A 13,956-nucleotide genomic window follows, 5' to 3' on the forward strand; every position below is an offset into this window, starting at 1 on the left:
ATTCACAAACGTCAAAAATCGATTTTCTAAATATTTAATTTCTAACGTAATGTTGACGGAACGCAAAGGGTGGAACTTGGAAGTGTGGAAGTGCAGCGCCCGGACAGTCTGTGGTGGCACATAACAAAAACACCACTGGATGAGCGAGAAATCCGACTGGCTCCCTCTGCATTAAAGCCAGGTTAGATCAGGAGTCACAACACAAATGATAAGAAGAGCCATTTTGTCCTTTCAACAAAAATCAAACCACCTTGGGAGCCACAACATTTAATGTCCAGTATGTCTCAGTATGTGTTGATGAGTATAGGTTAAAAAATACAAACGAGAGCGCAGATTTACTTTGCTCTGCTTTAAGCTTTAGCTATAGCCGCTTTCCTCCCATTTCCGCCACAAAACTTTTCCTCAAAAGTTGATCAGTTTCTTGTAAAATGTCTCTCAACGTTCGACTGTTGTACGAGGCTGAAGTCGCTTTTTATTCTCCAGCTTCTTGCTGAATTTTCCAGTTCCACCTTAAATTCTAACTGAGGCGCCGAATGCAAATGCGGCACCATTTAAGGTGGAATGGGAAAATTCAAAAGAGAAGCGACATCAGCCTCGCAACTTTTTAGTGTTTGACAGTCTCTCGTTGCAGATTTAACGTACCAGGAAACCAACTACGTTGCTTATAAAGGCGAATAACACATCTAAATAGCTAAATCTAAATAGCTTTCTATTTAGTATATTACTTTACTGCAAACTAACAAAGAAATGTATTCAAAACACATTTTGAAAAGTATCCTCCACAATTATGACATGAAGAACGTGCAAGTGTAAAGGTATTACAGCTCAAAGTGCGCCTCTGACACATTCTCTGTGCACTCTCACCTGGGAATATGCTAGGGTCAGGGTTCTTGTTGCACCAGTCATTGCTGCAGCACATGGGGTAGATGCCAGTATCATCCTTGGTGGAGGGTGCGCACACAAAGGGGCGATCACGCGGGATCAGCTCCGTCTCACTGATACAAAAGCTCTGCTGCGAGGTCACACTCGCAGATTTGGTGACGGACACGTAGCACAGGCCGTCCGTGGTGCACGTGGAGTTGGGGCAGCGCTGACAGTAACATTGTAAGGCTGGAAGAGAGCAGATGAAAAGGAAGTGAGTTAACAAAAAATGTCATTTTACTGTCATGCTGTCATTGAGGAATTGCACTGATTTTTTTTTACAGTCTACATAATTTCATCCTTGCGATATAAAAAGTCATTCAGTGGTCTGAAAACTAGAGGTGATAGGAGTTGCAATGGGATATATACACATACTCATAATACAGCCATTTTATTCTCTATCTAAACTGACCAGCGAACCTACATGTGTCCTACAAAAAGTACATTTTAGGCAAAAAGACTCCATCAAAACTATCATAAAGCAATGTCTCAGTGTCTGGCAACATATTCATATCCTATTTTGTGTAGTAGCTTTCCGTGAAGGAGCTTTTAGAGCCTCTTTACACCCTGCATTAACATGTGCATTGTATCCAGACCATATCTGCATATACTTTGGCCAGATTCCCTTCACACCTTTCACCAAAATGCGTCCCCAAATGAAATCCTCCTGTACTTTTCCCATGTAAGCAGCACATCAACACACGCTCAAACATATTTTTGTTTACTCTTTTCCCTGTTACGATGCGAGTAATGGGGAAAAGGGTAAACATCATCAGCCTGGAGTGTTTGAAGGCACTTGGTTTGGGGTTAACTTCAGCCTCGCGTTAACATCCATTTTTCGTTTTGTTTATTCTCTCACCTGCTGCCCAGCGCTCGGCAGATACTCACATAGTTAGATATGGAAAACGAGAGCGCGTTCTGTTTACACTTGTGTTAAATGTAGTCAAGATCTGTCTCTGACCACCTCCGAATGTCGTTTGAGTGATCTGATAGCAATTTAATCAGGAGGCATCCTGGGGGTGTTTACACCTGTTTCTTTAAGTGGTCAAAACACCAAAAATACAAGTAAATGCAAAGGGTAGATAGGTCCTTATAGGCTTTACATGCTTCAGACATCTGGCTCCTACTACCTCCACTGAGAACAATTCTGATTCTGTAAATTCCTCTTGCATTAAACCACTCTGAATGGCTTTGTTTACATATTGTTAACTGTATTATGCAAAAATTCTGAAAAAGCAGCCAAATTCCCATTTAAAAACAATATTTCAGCAACAGACAAATATTGGAGGCATCTTTTCAGGCAAGCTTTCGAAACGCAGTTTAATGAGCCAGTCTAATTTCTTACAAATTACAACTGACTTCCACAAACAGCACATCGTGAACAATGGACATAATGTATCTTTTCTAATTTTGCATTATTTTATTTAGCCAGTGATTATAATTCCCATTCAGAGGCAAACTGCCATTTCATGCAAATTGAACATGCCATTAGTGTTTCAGCTCCCTGAGTTTGGTTGTGCCACAGCACCAGTCCATACCCTTTCCCAACAACCTACACGACAGCCGTTCTGCAAGAGCAACATTACAGGACCAAAAGGGCCAGGATCCTCAATCAAACATGGTAACCACAGTAGGACTTTGTCTAGGTCACCTCGTACTGCAGTCTGATGTCATTTTTTTACAGACAGTGTGAAAAAAATAACAATCTCAACTTCAAACACACAATAATTTTCATACAGATGAAATGCTTTGTCCATATGTTCACAGTAAAGTTTAAAGTATGTGGGAGGCCTTTCAGAAGTTTTTTCTTTTCCCACCACTGAGAGCAACAAGCAAAACAACCACTAAGTTACGTCAAATATGCACCTGGTGAACCTGTTACTATGCTGGCTAACCATACCATGTGCCTCTGTCCGCCTCATAGGCTTGGTAACCACAGAAGCATGAGGACAGTGTTCAGACACAGTGCAGACAGGTTAGCCCAGCCAGGACTGCTCCATCTGTCTGGAGCAACTCACACAATGCACTCTATTATCTGTCTGCCACACATTCACAGTATGAAAGGTGTTCTACACTTACTCTAAGACTGTAGTTCATCTTGAACACAGTGGGGCTTGAATACAATATAATTGTGCATTGGTCATCCTGGGCTTAATCCACTCTCTTGTAGATTCAACGCTAACATTGTTATCCCTAAGGATTGACTAATGTGCCCTTGAGGTTTTTTGTATTAATTCAAGTATAATCTAGTTATGGTTAGGCTTTACACTGGCAATTCATTTCTTCTACGGGCAACAGCATAGAAAATAACCACAGTATTACTTCATTAAAAAAAGAAATTATAATAGTAGTAACACTTTTTCGTCCAGTAATTTTGAGACAATTCGTTACACTATAATGAAAGCATGTGATGCACTGTAAAAAAATGGGGTTTCAACTTTAAAAGTTAGCTAGTTTTTGAACTTCACATAATAAGTTGACAGGCATTAAACACAGATTTTTGTTCTGTTAACTCAGTATTTGAAGTTCAATTGACTCAAAAATTTAAAACTAACTTTTTTAGTCACTTTAATTAGTTGAATCGTGATCTTTGTGAACGTGCAGTTCAGTAAAAGCTGTAGTTGTAGTACTTTCTCATCTTTAATTTGACCATGAAACTGTAATTAATCTAGTATACAAAACTGAATTGTGAATTTCCCCAAATTTTACCTGCCTGAGGCAGCTTAGCTAAGCCTGTTGCCTTCTTCACCTATGGCCATGTGAAAAGGGCCATTTTGCCTGATTCTACGAGAGCTGGGACATAATTTTACTGAAACTGAAGCTGTTTTGGCATTATATCTATTTGCAGTACTGAGCGCATTCAACCAGCTCAAGTCAAGAGACACATTTAGAGAACAATTTCTTCTGCATTGGGTACAATAAATGTAGTGTTAAGGTATCACATCACCCAGGATGTTTCAGAGTTTAGCTATGGAAATACTAGTGTCTGCCTTTGGTTTACATGTAAATATCAAAAAACAAATGGCATGTTTTTTTCAAAGCAACGATAAATGAGTTTTTAGTACCACTCAGAGCTGTTACAATGGTAACTTGGTTAAAAGTCACTGGACAAAGGCCTAGTTATGGCTGCCATTCATCCACTGAAAGATAATAACTCCGTGATCTTCCTCATCCACTTCAGGAAAAGACTCTCTCGCTTAGGCAAGGTTTAATCAACTCATTTGGAGTCCAATGCTGTAACAAATGTCCAACTATCAAATGCTCACAGTTCAAAGAGCATTTATTAACAATGAGCAGATGAACAAAAGGGGTGTCAAATCCAAACCAGGTCAGAAAAGAGATGAGCAAAAATACAAACACGGCACTAATCGAAAAGAGTAAGTCAAATACATGCGAAGGTCAAAACCATAACAACAGCCAGTCCGAGACAGCAATATCAAACAGGAGAATCCAAAGGCACGTCGAGAAACGAAAAAACAGTCATACACACAGAAAAAATCTGAGCGATCAATGCTTAGTACACAATGCATGAGGTTGGCAATACTTTGCAAAGAAACTCTTCAAACAGACAGGTATTTATACCCAGACAGATAATGAGAAACAGGTCACATTAGTTCAATAATCAGGTAACTTGGATCTAGGAAGCTGTTTGTGATTGGCTGTGTCTGTGGTCTGAGAGTCTAGAGAATTGTGGGAACTGTAGTGTGTGGAGTCGACAGAGGCAGGGTGGGAACCTCGATGCACGACAAAAGCTAGACAGCTGTCCCATGGATTGATTTATACCTTAAAAGTGGTGATCCTCCTGCTGGAAAAGGCTTGAGTAATGCTGTTTATTTATTTTTATTGTCCTTATTTTACACATTTAAGGACTTTAATTTACTTCTGATGTTCTTTTTTGCTTTTGTTTATCTTAAGCACTTTGAATTGCCTTTGCTATATAAATACACTTGTCTTGTGTGAGAGGTGACTCAACAAAGTGACGAGACACGTTTAGTATCTAAAGTTTGTTTCTTTAGTTCTGTACCAAATGTATGAGGCTACTGAACCTAACAAGTAAGTAAATTAGCAGTGTGTGCTGCATGCCTAAATCATAACACAACTGCCTACAACCAGGTTGTGTTTTTAAGTACTCTCAAATAGACTTGGTCATATGTTTTCTGGCACTGTTATCTAGGAAAATGGACAAACGTCCATAAAAATTCAGACTTTTAACTGTGTGATGTTCTTTGGTCCATGTTTAGAGGTAACAGCATCTCTAAGACCAAGCCTTGTGTCCCCTCCAAACACAGTTTATATTAGCATTGTGACTTTCTGACAACGCTTCCATAATGGGAATAAATAAGAGATGGTCCAACACAGGTAGAGGGAAAGAAAAAGAAAAAGGGGGACAAGGCCAAAGACAGACAGAAGAAAGAAAGAGAGATGTGTAATGTCAGTGTCATTTAAAATTCTTCTAACTCTAACCTCAAAACTCAACATGCACTGTACACTGTGTGAACATTTCATGATGGATGGACCAAAGGAAGCAAAGAAGTCTTGTTAAATTAACATACATTTTCAATTAAGTTTCCACTTCTGAGATACAAGCATTTGTTACTGAGCTGATACAATACAATTTCTTCTGTAGCCTCTTCAAAGTACACTGTTACAATACATACACTACAAGTTAAGGTTGTTCGTCCTTCTCTTGTTACCATTTCAGAGGTTTTGTAATGACAGCAACAATAGGAGAGATAGAAATGTCAGATCCAAAGAGGCCAAGCAGAGAAAAAACTGAGAGAGCAAGAGAGAGAGAATGAAAACTGAGAAACAGAGAGAGAGAGAACGAAAGAAAGAATAAGCACAAGGCCAGCGACAAAGGAATTCGGGAGGGGGTGGGCTAAGTGCGCTCTCAAAACCACAGGCAACAATAAAGTTGCCGTGGCATTTTTGAAGGTCTAGACAGGCTTCCAAATCCATGGCAAATGAAGATCTTGCAATATTACTTCCCCTAAAGGAGAACACGGGAAGTGAGATTTTCTCAGAAAGGACTGACAGTACGGGAAGGAGACTAAGGGAGAACAACCGTTGGAAAACAGCGTCTGGTCCGATTAAACGGCTGACGTGTGTTGGAGAACACAACAAGTCTGAGAGGAGACGCAAGAGAGAAACACTTTCCATCGCACAGAATCTAAATGTGCCCATGATTCAGAATCGGCTTGGTAAATGACTCACGCAATAAAGGGGAAAAAAACTGCAGAGAAAACAACCCCACCAGACTAACTCCCTAGGGATGGCCTCTGTAATGGTCTCTAGTGAGCAACTGTTTATTCCTGTGCTTTGAGCTCCATGCAGGAGTTAGCAAAAGGTCTCAACTGTACAGAAGCAAATTAGCAACTGACTGGCAATTTAGCAACTGATTACCCAAATTTCCAGGCAACTGTATCACCTTCTCTTACTGACTCATCAAGGTGCTTTAAACACTCTCCAAGGAGGTGAGAACACATTCGAAGTTCCTGCCGAGTTGAGTGCACTGTAGACTCAAACAGGCTATGGAAGAATCTGCTTTCTGGGATAACATCGCCTGCTGCCTGGAGGTCCCGGGCCACAATATTTCACATTTTGGCCACTAAAATCACTGCTGTCCAAAAAAAGAGAAGCATCTCCAAAATGGTAACTTTACAGGAGAAGGCAAATTTTTCATGTGATTTTAATGTGATCCTGTAAACGTATCATGACTTTTTTTACACATTTTATACATATAAAGGACAGCTGACATGTTCAAATGATGTAGAAAAATAAAAATTCTAAACTTTGATTTAATGGCTCAGTGCAAATTGTTATATCTGTCTACCCGATTCATGACTTTAATGTACATAATAGAAAGAGATTTTATTCTAAGTAATTCTGGACCATTTCAATTGGTCCATTCATCATGATGATGTTCATACCAAGTAAAGGGCAGCTGGACAATGAAGTTGTGGGGTTTTGGTATAACAGCATCTACAATTGATGGCCGATGACTTAAAATAAAATCCTAAAATCTGGAATAATAGTGTTGGCAGATATTTCATTAAAAAATGACCGGCATCATGACGGGTGTGTAGATTAGACTGACATGTCAAACTGATAGAATTTGGTACTCTTTTTCACCAGGTCAACACTTTTGTCACATCGCCAAGGAATACGTGTTAAAATAAAATAAATCTAGCGGCAGCCTAGAAGCCTGTTTATGATGAATGAGAATTGGGTGGCTGTCAGTAACACAGCAGTGCTTGTCTGAATGATAGAATGAAGCAGCCCCAGCAAATGAACCGAGCCAAGTAGTAACTGCAGTCATCCAACAGCCGTGGGATTCAATCTGCAGGTCTCCGCAACACTTGTGTCAGACATGACACAAGAGATGGAACAAGTCCCATGCAACTGCAGTTAAGGGAAACAGAAACACCCCGAGCACAATACGAGAGGAAACAGCGTAATTCAATACAGACAGCAAAGCAAGTCAGAGTTTCAGCAGTACACCAAAAAAGGAAAACTGAAACCACTAAAGAAAAAACACTGTTGGAAACTAATGATGTGGAATATTTTTGTTTCAAAGTGGATAAATATTAAACCAAAAATAAATAAAATATTATATCTTTAGACCATGATAAGGAAAGAAACTTCAAGGATTCTGATAATTAGCCTGTCCTTACCTTGAATATTTAAGCCACAACTGAAAAATGTAATACAGAAGCATGTAGCATGCCCAGAATGTAATATAGAAACAAAACTGAATTCCAAACACAGAGTGTTATAAACTTTTTTTCAAAGCCAGATAACTCACATATTCATTTTTCAAAATCTACCAGTCAGCCTTTAATGCTTATCATCACTTTCCCTGTGTTTCTTCTTAGGGATTTTTTGGACTCCACACTTTGGGGTGTGGAGCAGACGAAGGAAGCTCACACATTACAAGACTGGAGGTGTGATTCCTCCAAGGGTGTTCATACTAACAGAGCCGGTGGCAGTTCAGAGGCAAATCCTGCTACACCACGTCTGCATCCACAAATCCTCCAGAATGCGAGACATCACTTTTGTAAGAAAATCATGTATTTTAAAATGTGACTTTATAGGAGAAAGAAAAAAAAACACTCTTAATGCATATTAATATAACAAGACATTATTCCAAGCAGTTCTAGACTATTATTGGCCCATTTGGACATCTATTGTTTCATTTGTCATTAAATATTTACACAGTGTAAATGGCAATTCCACATGTTAAAAAATTAAAAAAGCATTTTTTTCACAAAAATGACTGACATATACTTTAGTGATGTGTAATGTAACTAATTGTGATATTTGCATAACCATAAGAGTCAATGAACAGATTTTCAGTTAGCCCCAGGCAGGGAAAGAAAAGGCAACAATAAAAAGGGAAAAAACAGACTTCGGCTGAAATTGGCATAAGGCTGTGACAGCACTGAAGGTTAAAACTGAAAAACATGCATTATTATTCAAAAATTGCTGAGGAAAATGAGTTAGTTTTTGTGTTGGACGAGTGACGGAGGCTGCCTCTTCAGATGAGCTAAGGAGCTAACATTAACCGGCCCAACACTGGAAGCTGATGAGGACCACCGTCTTCTACACAAAGTCTTTGGAAGATGTGCCAACATGTTAGTTTGTCAGAGAAATATACTTTCACTGTTTCTGGATATGGCTAACATCAGCTACAGTAGGTAGCCTAGTTCGCGACCAGAGCTGACTGCGCTATTCATTCCTTCTCAGTCACGGCCTTAAAAACACATCCTTGACAGCAAATTTACAGTCAGGCACATGTTTTGTAGTATTATATAGTTACTCACAAAACCTTTGCAGTCCTGTTAAAATAATCTGTATTTCCTTGAATACTGGCAAACTTAATGCTTAACCAATAAAACAACTGGAATCAACTACACATCACAGCGAACCTAGCATAACAAGCAAAGTCAAAAACAGGACTTAGGATGTAAACTATTAAAAGTCAAGTGTAGGATCTGCACCAGTTCCTTTTAACCAAGTCCACAATGTGTGTTCACACCGGTGATGAATATCCATCTGAAATTGAAAACAGCAAGGATGTACTGTAGCTTGAGCTGCTTGAGTCGAACAATTGTTCAACAAATTCTTTCATCAGCCACCGTTTGGCACAGAAAAAGAGAGAGTACGCCAACTGACTGAAGAGATAAGACATGCGGTTCACTGCGCACTGTGATTCAGGAAAGCGGCAAAAAAAAATACAAAAGAAAAAAAAAGGATTACTTTACTAAGTTGAAGTTCACCAGTAGTTACTCTTATGTAGAAGAATCCATAGAAACGTTCTCCCCACAGCTTAACCTACACTGCTTGTGTTCTGAAACTGAATATGAGCTGTTGGCAGATACTTGACATTTGGTATTAACAGTAAAAATAAAGCACAGCGCTCAAGACTGATATGGCAAAAGTAAAAAGCTGAAAATATGCAGTGTGCGAGCTCAGGTAGGGCTACAACACAAAGCTGCAATTTCAAAGAATAAAAAAAAAACAGAATAAACTACTTTCTCCTTTCTTTGTTCTTCAACCACTCACTTTTTGCTCTGCTGAAGAAAAAATTGTGGTTTCACTACTTCGATTGCACAGTGCCACACAGCAAAGAATGTGTTTTCCTGGAACAGAAAGAAGGCTTGTTGGTATTTGTATAATTTTACTGACAACTGCTGTTTTCATCATATATGTTGCCAAACATTTCAAAACATTAAACCGCTGCCTTGTCTTCGAGGACACTGGTCCTAGATCAGTACAGAAGCCAATACTCCACCTGAAGTTCTTCATTCACACAGAAATCCGTGGCCAGCCAGTATGAAAAAAAAAAGAGAAGTAGAGGCCTCCACTAATGCCTTTACTCAAGAGTGCTCCGAATTCAGTTACGCAATTCCCCTCCAGTGCCTGGAGGGCAAGAACTCATTCACAGCTGACTGAGCACTACCCACCAGCCTGCCAAACACAGACGACTGCCCACCTCCTCTCCACTCTCACTGCCTGGATCTCTCTCTCTATCCGCTCCCTCTCTACTCTATTTTCCCCCTTTCTTCTTCCCTTTTTCCTCCTCCTTCAAAATGCTGGATATCCCGCTGTGCATCAGATGTGCTCACATGTTAAAGGCCACGTGTGTGTGTGTGTGTGTGTGTGTGTGTGTGTTCACACTATTAGTTATTCCATAGCCATCTGCACGCATTCATGCCACAATTAACCTTGCTCTATTATACAGTAGGCTTTAAAGAAATCTTGGTAAAGTGCATAACTTAGAGATGCTCACACAGAACACAGATATTCAGCCTCTGCTGAATACTACTTTTATCTTCCCAATCTTCAGTCAAAAAGTACAAATGCTTTGGTGCCTTATATTTATCTGTGAACAAAACACATTCAGTTTCAGAACACAAGCAAGATTTCCTCCAGGACTCTGAGCTAGCCAAGAGTTTTTGCTTCAATGAGCTGCAATTTTAATTACACCTACATTATTCAGTGTTGCACTATGTAAGATTTTTTGTGAAAACTTAAAGAAGAAGAATTACTGAATCACTGAAGAATTACACAAGAAAAAATATGCTGAAATATGGTGTGTGTCAACTGTTGTGAGTCACCCTATAATGCCTGAAACAGTCAAAAAAGTCAGAGGTGTCAGAAAATATGGCATTATTTATCATCTTCACGATAAATCACATTACACAAGTAGTATAGTAAAGTTGGGAGGGTGAACGTTTCTGTCGATTTTCCTACACGAGAGTAACTACTGGTTGACTTTTAGCAGATATGCCAAGGTAGGCAGGGCTTGTTCCACTCATTCATGAGACAGCTGAAAGAAATCAGGCGGATATTAACAAAGATGTGGAACAAATGATGTGAGGAGAAGATTTCCTCTGGGTCCTGAAAGCCAGAAGGCAGAACAACAAAAATCCCCAAAGACATCCAGCGTGGATCTACAAGATGCTGCCAAAGCACATGGTCCATCATGTTCTGACGGCACAACAAGATCAGTGATCAATTACAGCCACACAGATACCCTAAAGAAGAAGCATTACTGAGTCACAAGGAAAAGAACATGCTCAGATATGGTGCGTGCACTGCTGCGAGTCACCCTGTAATGCCTAAAGTAGTGATTAAAAAGTCAGAAGTGTCAGACAGCACAACAATATTTTGCATTTTCATGAAAAATGACATCACATTATGTCACAATACATCACGGATATAATCAGCACTTAATAAACTGCATTTTTCATAACAGAGAGCATTATTAATTATTTTTAACTGGATTTGGTGCAGCAAGAAACCTTTTTTTACCAGATTTACCACTGTTTTACCACTATCAGCACTGTATAGATAGCAAATAAAATGTCTATGTTTACACATCACACATTTACACATCGTAACTTCTGGTTCCTATCTTCACCTCTGTAAAGAAATCAGAGTCAATACATTTCAACGCAATTTTATATCAGACCACTCTAAATGATTTTGTTTACATCTCAACAACTGATTTATGAAATTATCACTTTAATGGGGCGTGTGAGGGTAGTGAAACATTGTTATTGGTTAATATTATTTTGATTTTTCCAATCAAAACTCTTTACCTCATAAATAGTATGGTATGATGATGACCTATGCTTAACATTAGAGACGGACCAATCAATGTTTTTGGGGCCAATACTGATCTCCTTTCAGCATGATTGGCCCATAGCCAATACAATATAGCCGAGGGTAGGACTGGACTGTTAAGACCTATTCACACCAAGTATGATTTTTTCGGACGTAAAAAACGGATGTGATTTTAACGTAGCAGGACCTTTACTTTACACCAAGTCTGAAGTGTTTTTCTATACCCTCTGAAAATGTTTCTCTTTTAAGCACTGCATCTAAACGGGGTATATACTGGGTACATCCCATTCTACAAAAATGACAACAACACACGGAGTCCCACAGCCTCTCACAAGAGCTGAAGCTGCATAACGAGCGATTCTGCAGGTTATCTCCTCAGTGGGGGAGTTCGAGGCTCTGCTTCTGCTTGTTGCTCCTCTCATTAAAAAGGAGCAAATGAACTCCGGTGAAATACGGTCGCTGTAATGTACTCACTGTCATTCATAGCCTTTCAGCTCTCAACCTCCATATACTGTCTTTGTCAGTGTTTGCTTGTCATATAAGCATTTATGCTCTGCTAAAAGTAAGAATTCTGCCACCAACCTGACGCACGTTTGTTTGGGCTGCAACCATGACAATGAAGCTCTGACTGGTCAGCCTGATTTTAACGCATCCATACAACACAGAAAATAGAGCAGGCTCTATTAAAAACGTACCCAGCGTTGCAGTCGGGTTTTTTGGGACTTTTTAGGCTTGTTTTTAAAACCTGACATTAGTTTTTTCCGTCTGTAAATATCCGGCCTTTAGTCTTGTAGTCAAATGTCTAAAGGTCTGTATTTCCAACTAGCATTTGAAGGAGGAACTGCAGGGTCCTGTGACCACAGGCTTCTGCAATCCTTAAATATGGTTTGTACGTTTTACGTCACTGATCAGCTCTCAGGATCAGCTGAGTTAGAGAAATATCAGACTGAAAACTGGCCAATACTGATAAATAGCTGATCGATCCCTCCAGCTCTACTTAATTTGACTCGTGATGTGAACGAAGAAAGGAACAAAAGATCGATTTTCTTCAAAGAGAAGAAAACGATTCCACTTCAGAAACTCACAAAATTACTCTATGAAAAATGTAGCAGCAAGCCAGCTCCATCAAATCAATAACAAATGAAGTAAATCTACATTCAGTCACAGACATCTTTATAATTCATGGGGAATATAAAACTCAGTGTTCATTCACTCCTGGAATGTGTTTATGGGTAAACAGAATAGCAGGCGAGCGTTGCTACAGGATGAGAAACGACTTAAAAAGCAGTGCAGTGATAGCCCTGTCAGCAGAAGCAGAGAGAGAGCGGAGCCAAGACAACAGCAGCAGGGTGAGAGCGCAGCCCCACCCTACAGCACACCAGCCTCCAGCACTACAACACGCCAATGCAATCACACTGCTTTGAGCTGTAGCTAGGCAACAGACAACAATGCATATCTGTCTGTGATGGTATGGGGCTTAATCCGGGGGGTTTCTGTCAGATCGCCACTGAGAAAGACACGAAACACAGAAGAAGAACAAAGAGATTCACTGATACGCATTGCAAGGGAACGCGCGAGAGCGTGAGGGTCTTTTGTTTCTGTACATTTAGCACGCTGAGCCTACAGAACACAGAATAATGCAACTGTGGTCAACACTCGTATTGAAACAAAGGTCAGATTAAGCGGTTTACATGTCTCTGCCGTCTCCATAATTTTCCACTTTACATCATGATTGGTGCTTTCACTTTCGCAGCAAAAAAAAAAAATCAGGGATTTTTCTCCAGAGTAAATAAGCAAAGTGTTCTTCTGTCCTGCAGTGTCTGTGACTGTTCTGTCATTGTCGCTCTAACAGTGTGTTTATCATGATGATGATAAAAATACAATTTATCGTGCAGCCCTACGTAATACATATAAAAGTATCGTGATGCAATATTTTTGCCATATCGCTCACCCAATCATGGTATGTTCAGTTAGCTATCAATTTTTTCGTTCACTCATCACACTACTACATACTGCACTACTGCAATGAATTAACATTAGCAAACAGCTAACCAGCTAGCTTAACTGCTTGTAAACTGGCTCTCACCTTTAAAGATTTCAAAGGAATCATGTTTATATATCTGTTAACCTTTTTAACTACACTGTCCAAACTAGTGTACACACGTTCTGCAGCTGTATGATTTCAAGTTTCCAGTTTCCATGTCATTATACTTTAATTAACATACTATCGTCTAAACAAAGCCTTGTACTTCCAAAATCGTGACTCAACAAGATTTTTTCCCAAGTAATTCTGGGTCATCTCTGTTGGTCTGTACATTAGGAAATTTGAACTCTTTATATATGTATGTATGTTTGTATTTATTTATTTATTTATTTATTTATTTGCGATAATGAACATTAAAA

The 13,956-nt window shown here is 39.4% G+C and overlaps 1 protein-coding gene across 1 annotated transcript in view; it reads right to left on the reverse strand.

The window, feature by feature from the left end:
- Positions 1-13,956, reverse strand: part of tgfbr1b (transforming growth factor, beta receptor 1 b) — a 59,395-nt gene that overhangs the window by 28,268 nt on the left and 17,171 nt on the right. Inside the window, exon 2 of the mRNA XM_036582867.1 lies at positions 865-1,110. Within this exon, the coding sequence (XP_036438760.1) occupies positions 865-1,110 (246 nt within the window). The remainder of the gene's footprint in view (positions 1-864; positions 1,111-13,956) is intronic.

The sequence above is a fragment of the Colossoma macropomum genome, unplaced genomic scaffold (genome assembly GCF_904425465.1).
Source record: "Colossoma macropomum unplaced genomic scaffold, Colossoma_macropomum, whole genome shotgun sequence".
NCBI lineage: Eukaryota > Metazoa > Chordata > Actinopteri > Characiformes > Serrasalmidae > Colossoma > Colossoma macropomum.